The following is a 20,743-nucleotide window of genomic DNA, read 5'->3' on the forward strand; positions in this document are numbered from 1 at the left end:
GCAACACGATAACGCTAGACCCCATACCAGTTTGGCTGGACTGTCCTACCACATCCACCTTATAGCCCCGATTTAGCACCTTCAGACTTCCATGTCTTTGGACCTATGAAAGATGGACTATGTGGGCAACATTTTCCAGACAGCGATGCTGTCATTGCAGCTGTAAGAAAGTGGCTAGCCTCTGCTGGCGCAGACTTTTACAGGCACAGCATACATGCTCTTGTTCATCTTTGCAAAAGTGCATAATGGTGGTGATTATGTGGAAAAATAACCGTAAGTAGCTGAAATCTTACTCTATTTAACTGTTATTATGCTTTCTGTATCTGTTGTAGTTTTCATTAAAAAAATAGGAGGCATTATATACGGAACACTCCTCATATTTCAGCATCCTGTTACACTGATTAAATTAATGTATTTTTCCCCTAAAAACCAGGACACTTGGTAAAAAAATGGGACATAATGAGAATTAATAAAAACAAAAAATCAACAGTACAATTTATATTAAATGCACTTGCATTTTTCTGTCACTATATGGATGAAAACCAATAAATTCTCACAGGCACTCACAACACAACATAATGGTCGACAAAGAATGCAGAGAATGATACAAATGGAAGTTCCATTATGGAAGCAAATCAAAGTGCTGCCAACATAAATAATAAAAGAGACATATTGTTAACAGAAAAACTGATAAGTTGTGAAATTGTGTTTTGTGGATTAGCCATACAGAAATGCCAGTTGCAGAGAATAGCATCCAATAATGAGCAGTTATCAATAGAAATTAATGTTACAGAAGAGCACTTAAAAAGCGGGACATTTGAAATAAATCCGGGACAGTGGGACATTATATGAAAAAAATGGGACAAATAGGAACCCTATCCTACACGTACATTCCATTTCACCGTCATTGTAACTCTCCAGGCTATCTTCTGATGAAATGTGGTTTCCAACTAGTTCTTCTGCAGAATCTGTGTCATAGTACAACTCTCACATTGGGCCAGAATCTTCTGACTTAGCAACACAGGCATGTTTTGATGGGCCTGCCATGCTTACTTGCTGTGTGTTCAAAAGAAAATATGGATAGAATCCAACACTGACCATTTAGGGATACAAACCACCACTGATAACATACACTATTCATTGTACTTTTCTTTGTATGAAAGGTCAAAGTTTGAAAACAAAGGCTGTGTAATACCAGACTGAGAATGACTGACATAATATTGAAGTCAAACTGCCTCCACAACTGTTCACTCCATTAGTGAAGGATTTCATCTTACATAGAACCTGTGGGTTCATAACACATGATCAACAGGTCTGAGAATAGAAGTGGGCAAGTTTCTAAGTAACATCTGGTGGGGAGCTGAGAAATAAAATCTTGACGCTAAAAAACTTGAGACACAACAGTGCTCCACTGTTAGAGTTAGTATTTTTAACAGCCTGCTCTGTGGTGTGAATAATGAGATTGTGGCAGGGAGCTAATTTTGCCTTGCAACACTGCAATTTATTTTGAGCTTGTAAGGCCCCTGAATATTGTTATGTGCAAGCACCACCAAAGTCGTCATTTAGCATTCTCAAAAATAAGTGTCCTAACATTGAATTAACCATTTAGACTCTGAGGGCTAATGTAATATATGTTAATGTTCAGTCTCAAGGAAAACGAATAGGCTTATGAGAGCAACGTGCCGATTCCATGTCACTTCTTTCAACTTTCACACCTATTAACTGATACAGCAAAATTTGATTTGAAAGTTATGCCACTGGAGAACACACCTTCTACTTCTTTATTTCCTGTAATGCACAAACTTGTGAAGTGGAAGTCACACTACTGCCACATAATATAGGAACTGAATTTATATATATAAGGTAACTGTTTTGTAGAGCATACAAGAATATCATTGCAGCAAAGCAAAAATCTTCATTTAGCTTTTAGTTTGATATCAATGAACTGCTGAAGCAAGCAATATGAAGTTTGATGAGAAGATAGCCGTAAACATACTCACAAATTATGCAAGAAATATTGTATCTATACATTATAAGTCAACAGACAAGACAGTAGTTTGAATGCCTTACAAATTCAATGTAGCCAGAATTTGTTTTTCATATAAGTGATTTTGCATAGCCTGTGGTAGGCTTTAGGTTTTGAAAGTGGGTTATAGTCTAAAAATCATACTGTAGGATCCTTACAGCACTTTGTAAATATTGTCCATTCCTCCACAGGTCTGGAATTTGCATATTCTGCTGCTCCGCGCCCACTACAGGGTGTAGCTATGGGGATGTTCTCTGCTATGGAAGGTGTAGGGTCTCTGCTGGGTACAACACTTATCTCAGCACTGAGTCCTGTGTGGATTAGACATGACTCTCAACACTTCCAAGGTCATCTAGATTACTATTTCTTCCTGCTGGCAGGAATCCAGGGAGTAGCATTTGTTTTTTTTGCCAGCTGGTTGCTGGTTAGGAGATATCGTATTGTCAGGCAAGAAATTCCAGTAGGTATTACAACTTAGCTCTCTAGTGATGAAATATACTGAAGGTGCATGTTAACCAGAAAAGTCTTCAATAAGCAATTATTTCTCTCTGTCTATATATATATATATATATATATAGACCCAGTGTCTGATAAGTCCTGTTGCACCATCTTACCTCCACAGATTTCATGGAAGAATGCACTTCACACTTTACACACACAAACAGAAGAACCTGTAACCTGTTCTTTGTCTGCAACATGGCTGCTTTCATTCTAAATATGACAGTATATACTAACATTTGAAATAAAGAGTAACACTCAGATGAAAAGATTAAATTTCACTCTTTCAATTAAAAAGGCTTGGGAATGAGAATTTAAATTGCAGCCAAAATTTCTATAGGAAACCAAGACGAAAATACACACATATGTATCTTGTGGTGCATAAATTAAGAAGAGAACTATCAGTGAATGAGGGAGATTAGAACAGTGATTTTGTACATAGTAATGAATTTACTATAAACAAAATATATATGCATCTGTCTCTTATACAGGGTAATTCATAAATCTGCCAGGATTTCCAAACTCGGCAGCGCAACAACCAAGACAGACATAGCGGAAAGGAGCATATCAGTAGGTAGAGAATCTCTCCCAAATTTGTTTGGGCAGTAGGAGCCTTGGTGTACTTTCAGCTTTCACCGCTAGGGGGCAGTCATGGTGAAATATGGTGAGGACAGGGGAAATTCCAGCAGAGTGGCTGTCTGAACACTGTGAAACGAACAGGCCAGCCAGAGCAATTGGCTGAGACTGTCGAGCATGTGCAGCCAGTATCCTTTTGCACAAAGATGTTTGCACAGGATGTCCAGACACTTGACTGAGACATCTGAAATTCCAAGTTTGTGCAGTGTGTTGACATCTGAGGGCTCCTGGCAAAAGTTCCTTGGCTGATGGCCCCAGCTGGCTTGTTCATTTCACAGTGCACAGGCAGCCACTCTGCTGGAATTTCTTGTGCCACTCATGAATTGTTTTGTCCGTAGGTGGTTCTGTGTGGTACTTGGTCCAAAACCTCCTTTGTACTATCACAACTGACATAGTTTTGGTAAATTCCAAGGCACAGAAAGCTTTCTTATCCCCTGTCCTCACCGTGTTTTGTCACGACTGGCCCCTAGTGGTGAAATATGCAAGTACACCATGGCGCCTATTACCCAAAGAAACTTGGACAGATTCTTTACCTACTGAAATGCGCCTTTGTGCTGTGTCCGTCTTGGTTGTTGTACTGCCAAGTTTGGAAATCCTGGATGGGCTTATGAATTACACTGTATATGAGCATCCATGTATGGAAAAATAGCTTGTATCTTCATGTAATTACAAAAGCTTAAGGTAAAATAATATGATCAGGGCTTTATTTAACCAAATTTATAGATGTAAGAATTTTTTGTAAATATATACTGGTACTTACAGTAAAGAAAATTTAACAAGTTGTACTGGTTTTACCCATATGGTTTCTTTGAAAATGGTCAACACACAGTTTAGTTGATGATTTGCTTCCTGAGTATGGAATGTCTGTACATATTTCAAAGTAGCCATGATATTTTGTCTGAATAAGACGACAGTCTCATAAAAGCATGAGAACAGATAACTCATAATTAAGGTGTGATTTATGCCTGTACATGTCAGCTCTTGGTGATTAAGAAACCTGAAGGTATCATTTTCTATACTTGTATCATGTCATTGCTGCTGCAGTACCCAAGGAACCAATGTGAGGATGATTACATTTTATGAATTAGAAGTTCTTATATATCATGACATTTTTTCAGTCTCTGATTGAGAAAAATGGTAAAGAATATGTTGGGATGAGCAGCTACAGAATTAAATTTAGTTGCTGTGAGAAACAAAGTGTACAATTGGAATGAACAGGTATGAATAGGAAGAAAAACAGCAGTACAGATAAGACAGTACTGTATTTATCCAAAGAATGACAACTCTGAATTCAAAATAATCTTCCTCTCATCCCTTAAGCTTCCTGAATGACATTTTCACATCTTCTGTCCCAGTCACATGACTTTCAACAACCAGATCAACAACATAAGAAATCATAAAATACAGACATCTTTTACCTCATTTGTGATGTTAAGATGACCTTAAGTTGTTAAATACCTAAACAGAAAATAAGAAATCTTTCTTACCTGCAGATAAACACTGTATAGCATTCCCCCCCCCAAGAGAAATTCTGGTCTCTGTCAGATTTTGCAGTTTACATGGTTCTGTAAGATGCAATTGAGAGTTTCTGTGTATGTGTTCAAAATTATACTGTATGGTAAAAGTTAATATTTACTGTTGTGATAACTGAAAAATTGTCTTCTGTGGGGGCATTAGCATCCCTTTGGGGTACCAATAAAATTGCTCTGCTTATCTGTCTACAAGCATAAAACAACTCAAGAATGGAGAAACTGATTTTGTTTAAATTATGATATTAGAAAGTTTTATGAACAGTTGCTGAGCCATTTCATTTTTTCATATAGAGGCTCACTGGTGGGTTGTTTTGAACACATAAATGAACTTTTATGTTCCATAATATTCTGTGGAGTTTCTTGGCTAACAGAATTAAAGACAAGCTCTCAAGAAGGATTCTGCTGTAAGGAGTTAACTTGGACAATTTTAGTAACCACTTTGCAAGAAGTCTTACATGCATATCTGTGTGCAAATTGAGTGTAATTCACTAAATATTTATTGGAGAGAAAAAGGTTTTGAAAAAAAAATTACAGGGGAACATGAAAAACAGTTTGTCCAGTACACTGGTAGCACAAGTCTTGTGGCTTCTGAGGTAATGAGAGATGTGAGTGGATGTCCCATTATTATTATTATGTTATTTGTGCATTCCTAAATATACACTCCACAGCAAACACTGGTCTTCCATACGCATTTGGAGAATGCTGAGGTTCTGCGTGGTTTAAGACCTGAAGTGTTTTTTGTGTAAAAAGTGAAAATACACATTTAAATTGCATTTATCAGAGTTTTTGCTTAAAATCGTTTTACTCTATTTGTGACTGCATTAGAAGTAACATTCAGGAGACAATAACAGAGTGAATGTGCTAGAATTACATTCTGCATATATTTTTTAAGTGGTTAAAAAATTAGGAAGTTTTATTTTGGAAGTTATCACCTACTTTCCATAACATTTTTCTTTCATTGGTATGAACAAGCATGTAAGTGGTTAATGTTCCTATAGGCCCTGAATATAGTAATATTTTAATATATTTATATAAATAATGTAAGAGTTATGTGAGAGGAACATCTGTCTTATTTGTGTATATATAAGATGAAATAATTTGAGCCAATAATTGCATCATTCATAGCTTCCATAATTCAGTCTCTGTGATTTCTAATGGAGATAAAAGCAAACAGCACATGCAAGCAAGATACAATAGCTGGCTTTCAAGAAAAGTTTTCTTATAGGGATACAAAGTAGTGCCTCAGGAGGGCTTATCAGTGGCATTCATTTATGAGACAAAGGATGTGGCTGTAATTAAAAAACTTATGTAGTATTACAAGACTGTTAATGTAAGTGCTTATTAATTTATTTTATTAAAAGGGAAACACAAGCTTTTTGAATCAAATGTGTAAATTGTGTAAGACAGAACACAGTACTTACTGTAAGAGCCAATGCAATATGGAGCTCTTACTTTGTCTCACTTATTTTACATGTGTCAGTACTTGAATTTTACTGTCCTTTATGTCTGAAAATCTTTGTCATGATATACATTACTCATATACATAATCTGAGTTTTACCCATGTAAATGTCAGCTATAAAAACTTACCATCAATACACAGTCTTCATATGTAAATACATACAAAATGCTCTGTGAGAACCCCACAATTATGAGACAGTCATATAAATCAATAAAAATATGGTAGATAATATTCACGTGAGGTTGAGAAAAAATTTATCACATACCCACAGAAGCTCTGCTGAACCATGATCACTTAAGACACATAATTTTGGTTGTGATCCAGTTGACATTGGCACATGAAATTTCAGTTGTCACGTATGATTTGAGGCTTATAGTCAGGCTGTGCAACTTTTGCTAATGATTCGGCATAGAGATCAAAACGTTGTGTCATCTGAAACATGCATACGTTATGAATCAATTTAACAGAACTGTAATGATAGCTAGGAGAGTAAATGTTTTGAAATATTAACTATGGTAGAAGCAGGGAAACTATTATGTATGATTATGAAAGTTATTTATTACTAGGGATGCATCCTGTGTGCAGACTAATTTCCCCATCCATGAAACACCCAAATTCTGAAGCTCAGATTTTCCTACAAATATAGCTTCAGAGTGATTACTTGTTAGTCTAATCTTTCAAGTTATTAAAATATCTGACTTTCACCACCATAGTTTGATTTATTTTGGAGACTAATTAATTTACAATAATGACCATACACTTGAGCCTCTTTAACACATATTCACATGTAAACTACCACCAACATTCTCACCAAATTCATGATTTATTTGTGCACATCAAACCAAACATCAGCGTAAATTAAATTAAAGAAACCTAAACTCATCACTGATTTAATTTCTTTGCAAATGCATATAGGATGATATGGGTAAAGATGGCATTAGTCCATCAGTTGGACTCCAGGTCTAAACTTGAGTTGAAGGGAAGTAATAAAATTACAGTAAGTTTTAGACAGTGCAGCCTTGAAGTGAACTTATGCACTATGGGTTAGTCTGATTTGATGTGGGCCTTCCAACTCTCCTGCTTGAGTTTCTGCTTGCAAAAAAAGCTCACTGTATATTACAAATCAACAGGTTTGTCACCTCATTCATAAATAGCCCAGTAGCTGCTATAAACATACTGAATACATATGACAACAAGACAATTATGTTGAAGCTGTAATAATAATATGACCAACTGAAAAGCTGAATTTCATATCGTGGTACGAGGAGGACAGGAATTGTGAAGTTCAGATAAAAAAAATATTCAGTATATTGTTCAAGGTCTCACATTTCTGAACTTCATCAAAAATTGACTTAGTGATTACACATAATCCTGTCATTAAGTTTTTGAGGCCTGCATCTGGCGTGTAACGTCAGCTGTAAGGGTTCTGTTATATTGTACGAGGGGCGTTCAAGTTCTAAGGTCTCCAATTTTTTTTTCTCAGGACTGGTAGCAGATAGACACATGCGGTTTAGTTTATATTACATGTGCACTCTTTGTGAATGTGTGGCAGAGATGGCAGCACTGTATGGCACACAGAACTCTCGTGGTAGGGCGAAAGTGAGGAGTGTTTTTGATACCTAAAATGGCGATGTTTTCATTACAAGAACAATGAATAATCGTTCGTTTTCTCCACTTGCGTGGTGCGACATCCATTGAAATTCATCGCCAGTTGAGTGAGACATGTGGTGATGGTGTCATGAATGTGAAAAATGTGCGTTCGTGGGTGCGACAGTTCAAAGAAGGTCGAACGTCATGTGACAACGAACCAAAACAACCTCGGCCTCACACCAGCCAGTCTGACAACATGGTCGAGCGAGCTGAGAAAGTTGTTTTGGAGGATCACCGATTGAGTGTGGAAAACATTGCCTCCAAAGTTGGCATTTCCATGGGATCTGTGCACACAATCCTGCACGAAGACCTGTGAATGCAGAAAGTGTCCTCCAGGTGGGTGCCATGAATGCTGGCGGACGACCACAAGGCTGCGCGCATGGCAATTTGCCAGGTGATGTTGACATGTGATGAAGGCGTGAATGGGACTTTCTTTTCATCAATTGTGACAATGGATGAGACATGGATGCCGTTTTTCAATCCTGAAACAAAGCGCCAGTCAGCTCAATGGAAGCACACAGACTCATCACCACCAAAAAAATTTCAGGTAAGAGCCGGTGCTGAAAAAATTATGGTGGCCATGTTTTGGGACAGCGATGGTGTAATCCTTACTCATTGCGTTCCAAAGGGCACTACGGTGACAGGTGCATCCTACCAAGATATTTTGAAGAACAAGCTCCTTGCAGCACTGCGAGAAAAACGGCCGGAAAAGGCTGCACGTGTGCTCTTTCACCAGGACAATGCACCAGCGCATCGGGCGTACGCGACGCAGCAGTTTCTTCACGAAAACAACCTTGAGGTGGTTTCTCATGCTCCCTACTCACCTGATGTGGCTCCTAGCGATTTTTGGCTTTTCCCAACAATGAAAGACACTCTCCGTGGTTGCACATTCACCAGTCGTGCCACTATTCCATCAGCGATTTTCCAGTGGTCAAAACAGACTCCTACAGAAGTGTTCACAGCGGCCATGGAATCATGGCGTTGACGTTGTGAAAAATGTATATGGCTGCAGGGACATTATGTTGAAAAGTGACAGAAGTTTCAAATTTTTTTGTATGATTACTGTGCAAGAAAAAAAAATCTGAGACCTTAGAACTTGAATGCACCATGTATGTTGAAGATGTTTAAGTATTCTAAGGGCATGTATCTGTAGACTAATACATCAGGACATGATCCCTTCGCATTGAATATCACCACATTCTACCTCCCTGTCCTTAATCCCACAACCAGACCTTTACAACAGACAACATCCTTCTCCTACCCTGGTCACCCTAACAATAGCAACTGCAATGTATGCTGAAATGTTGGAACAGCTTTTCGAACATCACTGAAAATCACAGGAATGAGATTATGTTGCAGCATGTTGACTGGCTGCAAAGTAATGACTGTAAACAATGACTGATTCCTAACAAGCAACAACTGAACAGCAAGAGAGGAACGATGTTTTCTGTGCAGTGTGCTGAGCAGCAATTGAACAGCAACAGAGGAACGGTGTTTCCTGTGCAGTCAGTGGTGAGATTTTATAACCAGGATAGTAAGGGAGAGTTAGGAGTGTAATGCAGTGCAGGGAAGTGAAGAGTTGGTTGGTGGGTGAGTTAGAGAATTTCTGTTTAGTTGTTGTGAGCTGTTGCTGTTAGAAGCTGGTATTTAAGGCACGGGGATAGTTCAGGGATCTAGAGTAAGGGGAAGGTCTGCCATTGGAAGCCATTACCAGGCAATGACTGGTGAAGACACAGCAAACTGAGAAGACTTAGTATGTGCTGTAGTGAACTGCTGAGTATGTGAATTAGTGATAGTGCTACAGTTGCCTGTAGCTGCATTCTGGAAGTGTTCAGTGAATCCAAGTACCAATCTGAACCCCATCTATAGTCACTCATATATGCGACAATATTATTGGCAGTTGCATGGTTATGATGCATAGTCTTCTGGTATGTAATTAAATTCATGTGCACTTGTAAGTGTGTGATCTGTTTTTCCATTGTCATACTGGGGAAAATGAAAGCCTGACAGTGCAAGTAATATGATAGCTAAATACTGTGTTCAGCGTAGACGTCATGTCACAATACCCAACTGCAAAATTATAATGCACTCCAGTGACCAATCTGAGAACTTTGCCCATTTTGAAGTGATATAAGTAAATTTAAACCTGTTTTTTTATATATTTTATATGTTTTAATTTGTTATTAAAATTTGACAGTTAAAATTTCAAATTCTTTTATCATAATATAAAGAATTAGATTATGTTAAAAAGGTAATTTGCCTCTCCTGCTGTGTGAACATATTGTGACGTATTTGCTCTATGCAGGAACTGTTGAGCCACAGAGGCCTCAGGGCACACGTGCAATATGAGAGTTGTGCATTGTATTGGTGCGTCGCTAGGCAACAACTCTGTGATAACTTGAACTGTGCAACAGGAAGTGTTAGTGACGTCACATACCCCACTCATCCTGTAACTATGCAATGCTCGGTAAACCCCCCCCCAAGGTGACATAACAGCAGAGGAGTGGTGTTAGGCACCCACTTTCCACTGTGATGTAACAGGGGACAGAATAAGAGGCTGGCTGAGCAGCGTGTGAGACAGTGTGGATTGTGAAGCCAGACAGAAACAGTGGAAGTCTAGCAGTCGCCGAGTTTAGTTATAGTGAGCGAATTGTGAACGTAAAGACGTTATAAGTATAGCAGCCGTGGAAGAAGAACGAAATGCATGATCAAAAGAGTTTATGTGTGATAATCAGTGATAGTTTGTGATAACTGAAAAGGTATTGGGTATTGGGAGTGTGTAATTCAGTGACATTTGTATAGCTCCCGCGTTATAAATATGTGAAGCCTACTGAAGATAGAGTGGAGAGATTATTGTGAGGGTTGTAAAGTGTGTAAACCCATAACAGTGTCATAAGTATTTGTAGTTACGACTTGTAGGTTGTTAAATAAACCAATTAACAATCTGAACGGCATCTTCAGTGGCCAAACATGTTACAATATATTTGGATACTGTTATTAACTCTTGTATCCATGCAAACTATTGCAGATGGCTGAAGTTGGATATATAGATGCATATATCATACACATTCATTTCTCTATGCAAAACGATCTTTCAAAAGAATGGAGAACTTTCTGTTGGAGGAAAACAAAGAGAAATGTTTCATGCAAGACTTTCCATATTTCACCATTACATAAGACTCGCAAGCAAGTCAAATTCTACTCATAACACATTATGAGGCCCTAATTTTAATACCGTATCAGGTATAAATTTGTTGTCCATATAGTTTATTCCTTCCATCATTCTGTGAATATATAAAGAACAATATAGTGAGAGTAATTAAATAAATAAGAAAGATGGGACACGAAAGACAGTGGTGTTCACGATAACTTTCATACACAATGTAATTCCGTCAATAATGCAACTATTTCTATCGCGCCTTCTTTTCACAACATGTTTTAGCCCCAAATGGCCATCATCAGGTGTCTGAGCTGTATCAAAACTGTTCCACTGTACAGAATGTCCACTTTTTCACGTCATGTATAACTGCGATATTTCTTGATTTAAAATATTGTACGTTATAATTGATAACTTAGTTAAAATACCATACGCTGTAATTTACTTTCAATTGAGATTCACTAACTTCTATAATTTGAATTTAAATTTGAAGCAAGAAAGTAGATACTATAGGATTCTGACGATGGTGTATAACACATAGAGATACTGGGTTTTCGGACTTTATCCATCGTCCTGGTTTCAAGATAACTAAGAAAAACACGATGTTTCGGAAACTGTATCTGTTTCCGTCCTCAGGTGAGGGAAAACACCCTCTAAGGGACCCAACAGAATAGGTGTTTTCCCTCACGTGAGCACGGAAACAGATCCAGTTTCTGAAACGTCATGTTTTTCTTAGTTATCTTAAAACCAGGACGATGGATAAAGTCCAAAAACCCAATATCTCTATAAGAAAGTAGATGTATGAAAATTGGGTACAGTTTAGATTATTTAATGCCCATGCCTTTATTGTGCCAGATTTTTCCATGCGAAACTAAATAGTCTGGAGACTATGAATTTAATCATCCATGAACTCTGAGTACATATCACCTATTAAAATATGGCAAAAGAAAATGATGGGTTTATTTTATATTATAAAAATTATAATATAAGAACTACACTTACTTGAAAACATGTATAATCCCTGACCTGACGATTCAGATTTAAATCTAGCTCTGCCACCAGAAGGCCATCCCTGATTCGACTCAGACCCTGAAAAAACAACACTCAATGCAGAAAACAGAAGTAACATTATTATGAAGAAAATGAAGGAACTGTTTGCCACATAATGTATATGAAGGAAAGGTGCAAATGAATACTTATTGCAGCAAGGGACTCCATATCAGACATCCTGATATCTGGAAGAACCTAAAATCCATATTTTTCCATCACCGAAAGGCCAAAATATAGATTTTTTTTTAAAGAAATTATGGATCTGTGCTGTGAAATCAAGTGAAAATCCTGATGATCCTCTATTTCAAACATCCTCTTGGTTCACTAAACATCTCTCTCTTCAGACAAGATGATAAAGTAATCTTTTATTTAACCCAAAGATTCATCACAATGTCCACAAGAGCCCACTGATGGATTTTATTTTGAATCAGGTGAATCCAATCCACACTCTTATGCTCTCATAAAGTTTCTTTAATATCCATTTTAATGTTATCCTCTCACCTGCTCCTGATCTCTGAGCCTCTTCCTTTCATTGAGAGAGATGTTCATGTTGGTGACTGAAGATTATGTTCTGGGCTGTGATGCCATGTTATATGTAAGACTGTTACTGCATATGACTTGTAAGTTCCTCAAAAGGACTGGTAATGATTTACCAGACCATAAGCTGTCACATTCGAGAAAGCAATAATCTTCCCTTCAGGTTTCATACCAGAATTTAGTATACATCTATAATCTTTCTGGGGATGCTATATATCTCAATCTTGATTTGATCATGTTAATAATATTTGGTGAAGAGTACAAATTATGAATCTCCTTGCTATGCAGTTTTTCTTCCATCCTCTCACTTCTTTCTCCTTGATCAGATTAGTCTCTTCAGCACTCTGTGTTGAAACATGCCCAATGCAGTTTAATGCATAATAAATAAATCTTAATAATTAGCTTACAATAAATGATGTATGTCAAAAACTTTTCATTAGTAGATAATCATATAGGGTTTAATGCATAAGATAGTTACCATGTGGCACCACAATAATAAATAGTAGAGGGGATGTGTGACATTACACTTCTACATTTTTGGAAACTGAATTTAATAAGAAAGAATAAATCAGCGTAAATTATACAAAAATTTTTGCTTATCATATCCTTTCATTTCTAGAAGCAGACTTAATTACAAATACTCATATAAACGTGGAAAAATCAAAAGAAGAACAAAAATGCTTCAGGGTTTGTTTCTTCTTGCAGTGCAGATACTTTCAGTTGTCAGTTAAGAGGCATTATAAACTACTGCTATAAGAAAAGCACTGCCATATTAAAGAAGTAATTTGATGATTTTAATGTGGTTAATTTTAGAAAAACTCCAGCCAAAGAACAGGCATTTTGCCTACTTTGTAGGAAAATTAACATTCAATGAAGATAGGTTCTTCAAAATGAACAATATCTTACCGGAGTGCGACTTCCATCAGGGGCAGCAACGTAACTGGACCCGTAAAAATATTTCAGATCTCGATGAGGAGGTAATCCATCTCCTGTTGAGAATTCATTTGGGAATGTTTCAGTGCCAACACGATTTATTGCAGCAGTAAAGTAACCATTTGCAATAGCTGCATTACGTGCCTCAATTCCCCACAGGGGTTCACTGTTAAGACAATAAATAACAATTACAGTACAAGATACAGGGATTCAGTTTAAAGATGATGAGCATTCATCCAGTCCCAGTAGAACACAATGCTTCCTCTAATGTTAGTTGTCCCATGTCATGTGATTGGAGCCATCTCCATTTGGATTGTATATGGGATTCACGCACACCAATTTATTTCAAGTGTACATTCGGGCATTCAAGAGTTGGACCCTTCTCCAATTAAGTCAGGCCACATGTAACACATGTGTGTCAAGAGCACTTGTGGTATAAACAAAGTACATGAAAATATTTCATGCTCACAAACTTTCTGAGTTGAAGTTAGTGTAAAGTTTGAAAAAAAAAGCCTGTTATACACAAAAAGAAACTCCACAATGATTTAAATGATTGCCAGAAAATTTCATATTGCTGCATTTAATCAAATTTTCTGGAATTATTCTCTTTGCTGGACAATTCAGATGATCATTTCATACTAAGCGTCATCAAAGTCTGACTGTAATCAACTGAAAACATATGAGACAGGTTTTTTATTACATTTAACCTTTCAACTGCTAAGCCCAAGGTAATCTAACATAGTGTCAGGCATGCTACATCACTTAAATCTTGTGTTTTTCTATAACATCTCACAAGGCTGTGACAGACTATGCATTCCCTGGCCATTCTTTGGCAGACATACAGTAATCTCTGTTATTTATAGAGCACATCTTGTTGGTATTTGTCACTGTGAAAATTCAAATGGCACTCAAAGTACATCCTGAACTGCATCAAAGATTCCCTGGGTAAATAGAGACTCATATCGATATATGGTGTGAATCATGCAGTAATCTGGCATACTGTAAGAATACACTTATGACATTTGTCATTATCACAGTGGCAAAATGGCACTCATAAAGTACATGCTGAAACTGCCCCTCAATCCTTCCTTGGACATATAAAGACTCATACTGAAATACATGAATTATTATTAATTTCCAGAACATAATGAATCAATTAAAATAGGATGGTCATACCTGAAAATTTGGATAAACACATGACATGAAATTGACCAAATGTGGACATAAAGGATGCCCACATTATATTTAAAGGTCTGGATAAAATTTAATATTGGTATTTCATATAAAATATACTTTAAAATCCTATTAGGTAATCATAATTGCCACTTCATTTAGAGACTATTATTAATTTTTGCAACAAATTTATGATACACAGTGTGACAATTAAGTTCTGGAATTGACACTTTTTTATTGTTGAAAAATTACTGTAAATACAAAAAAGGCCTAGGCAATGCCCATCTGGCATTGACGCTATTACAGCAATACCACTAACACCATCTATAAGGGACGAATGGGACTAATTAGAGAGAATGTTTATTTATATGTTTTGCAAGTTTCAGCTTGTTTGGTTGATGCATATGAGGATTACAATAGTTTTGGTGATGTTAGTGTTAGTGTTATCCCATCCACACTACTCCCCTGTTTTAGTGCTGGCCAACTATTTTTTTATTTCATAAATTAAAAATTGCGATGAAATGGACAAGATTTGAGGCTGTATCATTGATCCAACAGATTGTGATGACAGAAACGAAGGTGAAATTGGAAGAAGCAGTTTGTCGGGAATTTGATTCATTGTATGAGCAATGTAAACGTTGTATGGAAGCAGGTGGGGACTTTATTCAGCAATGGTATTAATACACATTTTTTTATCTTTTTTTGTACGGTTTCTTGTTGCCTCAGTTCCGGAACTTAATCGTCACACTGTGTACAACAATTAGAACATGCCTGAGTCAAAATCTATAGTAAAAAAAAACATTTTGTGCCATAAATATCTTCAATATGATAGTCATTATATCGAATGACTGTAAAGTCTGGTCTTAATAAGAAATTTCAAAATCTCTCAAATATGCTAAACAAACTGATTTGGGATGTTTGCAGCGCAAGTACATAGAAGTGTAAAAGTAAGTGAACAGGTCAAAAATAGGAAGTATATGTAAGATAAAACTTGGGTGTTCATACATCCTTATCAAAAGCATATTTTCCTTTAATGAAACGCAGATAGAAATGACAAATTAAAGAAGTGATTAACATGAAAATATCCTACAGATATCAGAGGTAGTTAACTACTTGCTAAGAAAGTTCTATATCTCAAGAACCTTACACCTACCAAACCTTCTGATCTCTACACTCATATCATAAAACTCCGTGATATTAGTCCGCAAATGAACTATACACTCATATCATACTGACATTAACCTAAACCCATATGTACATATTAAATCGTAATAGTTCAGAAACTAAAATAATATTAGTCCTTTCAGACTTTAATTCAGTTCTATATATTGATATAAATATTTCTAAAACATCTTAAATATTTTATTAAATTTATCACCATGGTCTAGACAAACATAAGACATTCATATTAATCTGACTTAAGGTGCCTTTAAGTGCAATATTAATGGTTGCACTGATAGCCGACGGTCTTCAGCAATAGAGAATTTGTGAAAGAGAGACTTATGTATAAGTAAGCTTCACTGGAGTAAAGTCCATCAAGTTCATTTGTTTGTTGACCCCCAGTAACAAAAATAATGGTCAGCACAAGATAAGATATACACTTTTTGTATATCTTCACATAATCTCATTAATTTGATCATGTGGTTGAAGACTGTGTCTTACTAATGACACTTGAAAAGTATATAACTACAGTTATTCTCTGGGGTCATAAAAGATTCAAGGCAAAACATCATAAATAAAATTATTATTAGGCATGTGACATGTTCTATATCCGATGGCTTTAGTAGCCAGTAAGGATCTATGGAAATGTAAATATAGATGATACAAGAAACAGAAATATTCTTTTGAAGACTGCAATATAGTATTTAACCTTTCACACCGACTTGTGGGACAAGGTCAGATGTTAGATGTACATATCGTAAGTTAAAGGTTGAAGTACATCAAAACAATACAAGCAAACAATGTAAATGTGGTCAAAGTTAATGTTTAACAGGAAGCAACAGCTTAGGACTTCGGCATGTATGTGGGCTGGGGATTACACAAAATGTCAGTGCACTCTCTTGGAAAAAAACACTTGGCAGATCAAGAGGGACACAGAAGAAAAATACTGTGACAGATCTTAGGGAAGCAGGCTGTGGTGAGTGATTCATGAAATTAGCTCAGGATTGTGATGAACTTTGGTATTAGCAGTGCTGACTGTTTATCAGCTAGTACCAGAGGGTGAGTTAGGTATTTTACAATAGCATTAAAATGGATTTCTTTGTCTTCATTAAGAAGAATAAATATAGTTTCTTCATCGAAAGCCCATCCTGTTTGGATTATAATGACACAATTAATATTTGGAATGAAATACAATCTGGGCTCCTTTCTTGTTGCAAAATGCACCATAAGCATGCTCTGAAAACTATTTAGCTAATATCACAGATGCTGAATGTTTCCCTTTGATATGCCACATCACCAGAATCTCACCTAAGCGGGGCAACTGTTGCTGATGGGTTGAAAACAATCTCAGCTCCATTCACTCCAAACATGAGCCAGTTCAGAGGATGATGACGCCCAAAACAAATGTTGACAGCAATTCGACCAAACTGTGTCTATAAAGATGATAGGAGACTAACAGTCACATAAATGAAGGTGTATTGGGAAGGAGGTGACACAAATTAAATATTACCTTTTATGAAAGATTGCAAAAACTGCATACACATTCCACCCCCATTTAATATTACTCAGAGTGTTCAATATCTGTGTTTGAAGCCTATTATTACCTCAGTGTTCACTGAAAGATTTATCTGAATTTAATGTTTAAATCCTCCATCTCCCAAAGTAATATTAAATGGCATTCCTTTATACTTCATTTGTATGATTCAAGTTTCTGAGTGTAACTCATACCATATTTCTGTAGGTACAAAGGCAACATCTTTGTGTATTTCATACCACTACTTCAAGTTAGATATTTCATTCAATAAAGAGATTATCTTGATTGACTCAAGGTCATATATATATATATATTTATAATGCATTAAAGGTGGCTGGGGAATATTAAATCAGATTATTTCTAAAGCTTAATTTAGTGAATCTTACTTGTAATGTAATGCCTTACAAAGGCTACGGATAATATTTAAAAAAATACTTTTGAAATGTAACAGGTAGTCTTCAATTTCATTTGTACCTTGCAAGTGAAAAAAGTAGTAACATCTAAAATCAGTGAGTTTGTTTGAGCTCAAGTAAATTATGCCAATTAAAAATATATTAAACATATTCATAAATGTGTAACATTGACTTGCATGAATAAGCTACATACAGAGTTTAAGTTTTCCCATTGTTCTAACAAACACTGCAGTTGCCGCTTTCAGAGTTAATGTTTTCATATTTTCAACCTTTCTGGCTGCTTCTGTCTCACTGCTCAAAATAATATCAGCAATACTAACCTGAAAGACTGGATGTCCAGTGTCACCTTCCATATAGTAATGAGATTCATTGAAGTCACCGATTCTAGGAATATGATTTTTACGATGCTTGCCCAAAACTCGGCCAGAGTTTGATACTACCACTGTAGTGTTCCACAGTATATCTTCAAGATTTTCAGCTCGCTCCAAGATAGAGGATACAATGACCATGTTGTACTGTCGACTTAGCTGCAAGGAACTTCAAGTTGGTTATAGTCCATAGCAGTTATGAACTTAATAATGTGAAACAGAACGCTGTCATAAAAAAATTTAGTCACAAATGTTTAGGAAGTAAAATAGTTCCTATCTGTAAGAATTTGTCAGTACTTTGTTTATAATAACAAATGTTAGTTTCGCTTTCCAACAGATTAAGCGTCTTTCTTTATAACTGGATTATGAAGCAGACAAAATAACGTACAGTCATACTCATTAGAGGCTGAGTCGAACCCCAAGGCCACAATGCGACTGGGGGGGGGGGGATTATGACCTCATCGGGAATCAAACCTGCAACCTTCTGGCTTGAAGCATACTGTCTCAACCAGGTACACTACCATGTGCAAATACTATAAATATTACAAATATTAAAAGTAAGTTAATTAATATTTTACCCCAGATCTTTTAGAGCATGATCTCCTCCATCACTGCATGGATCAGTAAGAGTTGCAATTCAAGCTATCAGAGCAATTAAAAACCTTATAAACAATTAATTTAACATTCTAGCAATATTCACATCTCCAGCACCTTGGCAAATTCAGACAGGAGAGCTTGGCATATGAAATATTTTGCAATTCATGCAGTTTGGCAAATGATGTCAGAACAGTGGTCGCTGGGCTCTAATGCTTTCTGAAGAAGCTCTCCAATGTAGGCTGGAATGCTGTTCTTTTCTTCTCCCTGTAGATCTCCATGTCACCAGCAAAATTTGTTAGCCAATTACTGAATGTTGTTACCTTTTCAATATTTGGGTCAGTTATCTCTGTGATGTTCATCATAACATCAATATGCTGGGAAAATTGACCACTGTTAACAAATCCAAAACTAAGGTTTTGAGATACTGGGTTTTCGGACTTTGTCCATCGTCCGGATTCTAAATAAAACATTCTTAGTTATTTAGAATCTGGACGATGGACAAAGTCTGAAAACCCAGTATCTCTGTGTGTTATACACCATCGTCAGAACCCTATAATACCTAAAGTTTTGAGTTGTAGATCAAAAAATTTAGAGCATAAATCTAATGGGGTTTAATTTAAAGGGATCATAAATCTGGTAACTCCCGAATTAGGAAGTTATATGTTGAGGTGGAACTGCACTATCAAGGAATCTAATTAATTAAAATTTTAAGGAGCTATTTATTTCAGAATAACAGACCAAGTTATTATTCAACATATAATTCTCAAAGGTCTGTAAAATGAGAATAAAATTTGTGTTTTATGCTACTGTACTGTATGAATATCAAACATACTTTCTGCACAAACTGTGTTGTGGGTCCATCTTCTGCAGATTCAGCTAACTCACACCAAGGTTGCTTTTCCCGTGTGCAGAAAGCAAATGGATATGCTGAAACAAAAACAACAAAATTCAATATATTTTCAGTTCAAAGTAGTTTATATTATTTATATTTTCAAGCTTAACATCTAAGTACATGTGTAAATGATCTATGCTAAGACCAATGCAGAAAACTGTAACTGTCAACAAGATGTAGCAATATACATTTTCAAATAATAAAACTCACGCCACAACTCCTGGAAACACACTATATTCACTCCACAATATGCAGCAGCTTCAACTATTTTTGCAACATGATCATAAATTGCCTCTCGCTGTTCCTTAAGAGGGTCACTAGTAGGACGCACAATCTGAGTCTGGATTAACCCCACTCGTACAATTCTAAACACATACAAAATCAGCTTTGGTGATTAAATATATTCTTGAATCTAATATTAATGGCAGAAACTACATTTATTTTATACATTACCTGGGTGTCCGTAATTGTTCTTTAAATATAGTTCCAAACTTGTATGCTTGTATCTCAAAATCGTGTTTCCCTGCAAGTGTCTGTGCTTCTGCAGGAATTTTCAGAGTTCTGTCAAACCAAATATTTTTGGAAAATTATTAATAAATATTTCATTCTTTAAATACAACTAATGTAGTGCAAAAATCTTCTGAATATTGTAAATGGGGTACGGGACCAAATGCTCCTCTTATTACCCCCCCCCCCCAAACCCCCAAGAAAGAAACTTAAAAAAAACATTTAATTTTCAAACAAAAACACAATTAAAATTTTCTGAAAAACTGTTACTTACTGCAAATCTTTGCCATAAAGGATTCGTTTTATTTCAGTCAGGTCTTCTCCTTTCACGTTTTTTTCCAACAATTTTTCAACGCTTTCTGTCTGTGGTTTGGCAGAAGCCATTGTAGGTCAGAGGGTAATTCGAGAATGTCCCGGAGTTTGAGAAAGACTAAGAAGACAGACATCATTTATATCCTTATAACCATGTTTATTCCATTTCATTATCTCTATGTTTGTACGGTGTTTTTTATCGTCCATAAGATGGTGATATGAAGTTCAAAGGCGACGGTGACAGATCTTTGTTATCAGCACATTTCAATTACGGTCAACCCTTCCTTCTGGAGCTTGTACGTTAAGT

The 20,743-nt window shown here is 36.3% G+C and overlaps 2 protein-coding genes across 3 annotated transcripts in view; one reads left to right on the forward strand and one right to left on the reverse strand.

Moving 5' to 3' along the window:
• LOC111870486 (solute carrier family 15 member 4) overlaps positions 1 to 2,504 on the forward strand; it is a 23,723-nt gene extending 21,219 nt beyond the window's left edge. The window contains exon 10 of the mRNA XM_023862819.2: positions 2,218 to 2,504. Within this exon, the coding sequence (XP_023718587.1) occupies positions 2,218 to 2,504 (287 nt within the window). The remainder of the gene's footprint in view (positions 1 to 2,217) is intronic.
• Positions 2,251 to 20,698, reverse strand: LOC111870484 (beta-ureidopropionase). Of its 2 annotated transcripts, XR_002843858.2 has the most exons (10): positions 20,399 to 20,698; positions 20,071 to 20,178; positions 19,828 to 19,982; positions 19,558 to 19,652; positions 18,081 to 18,287; positions 17,122 to 17,246; positions 13,453 to 13,645; positions 11,962 to 12,048; positions 6,418 to 6,584; positions 2,251 to 2,337 (listed from the first exon to the last, which is right to left on the reverse strand). XR_002843858.2 is itself a non-coding variant. In XM_023862818.2 (9 exons), the coding sequence occupies exons 1-9, from the start codon at positions 20,506 to 20,508 to the stop codon at positions 6,498 to 6,500; spliced, it is 1,167 nt and encodes a 388-aa protein (XP_023718586.1). In that variant the 5' UTR covers positions 20,509 to 20,698; the 3' UTR covers positions 3,848 to 6,497. The 2 variants fall into 2 exon arrangements, 1 of the variants encoding a protein (XP_023718586.1); XM_023862818.2 differs by lacking the exon at positions 2,251 to 2,337 and having other exon boundaries at positions 3,848 to 6,584.
• Positions 20,699 to 20,743: the final 45 nt, after the last annotated feature.

Source organism: Cryptotermes secundus, unplaced genomic scaffold (assembly GCF_002891405.2).
Source record: "Cryptotermes secundus unplaced genomic scaffold, Csec_1.0 scaffold2931, whole genome shotgun sequence".
In the NCBI taxonomy this organism is placed as follows: Eukaryota; Metazoa; Arthropoda; class Insecta; order Blattodea; family Kalotermitidae; genus Cryptotermes; species Cryptotermes secundus.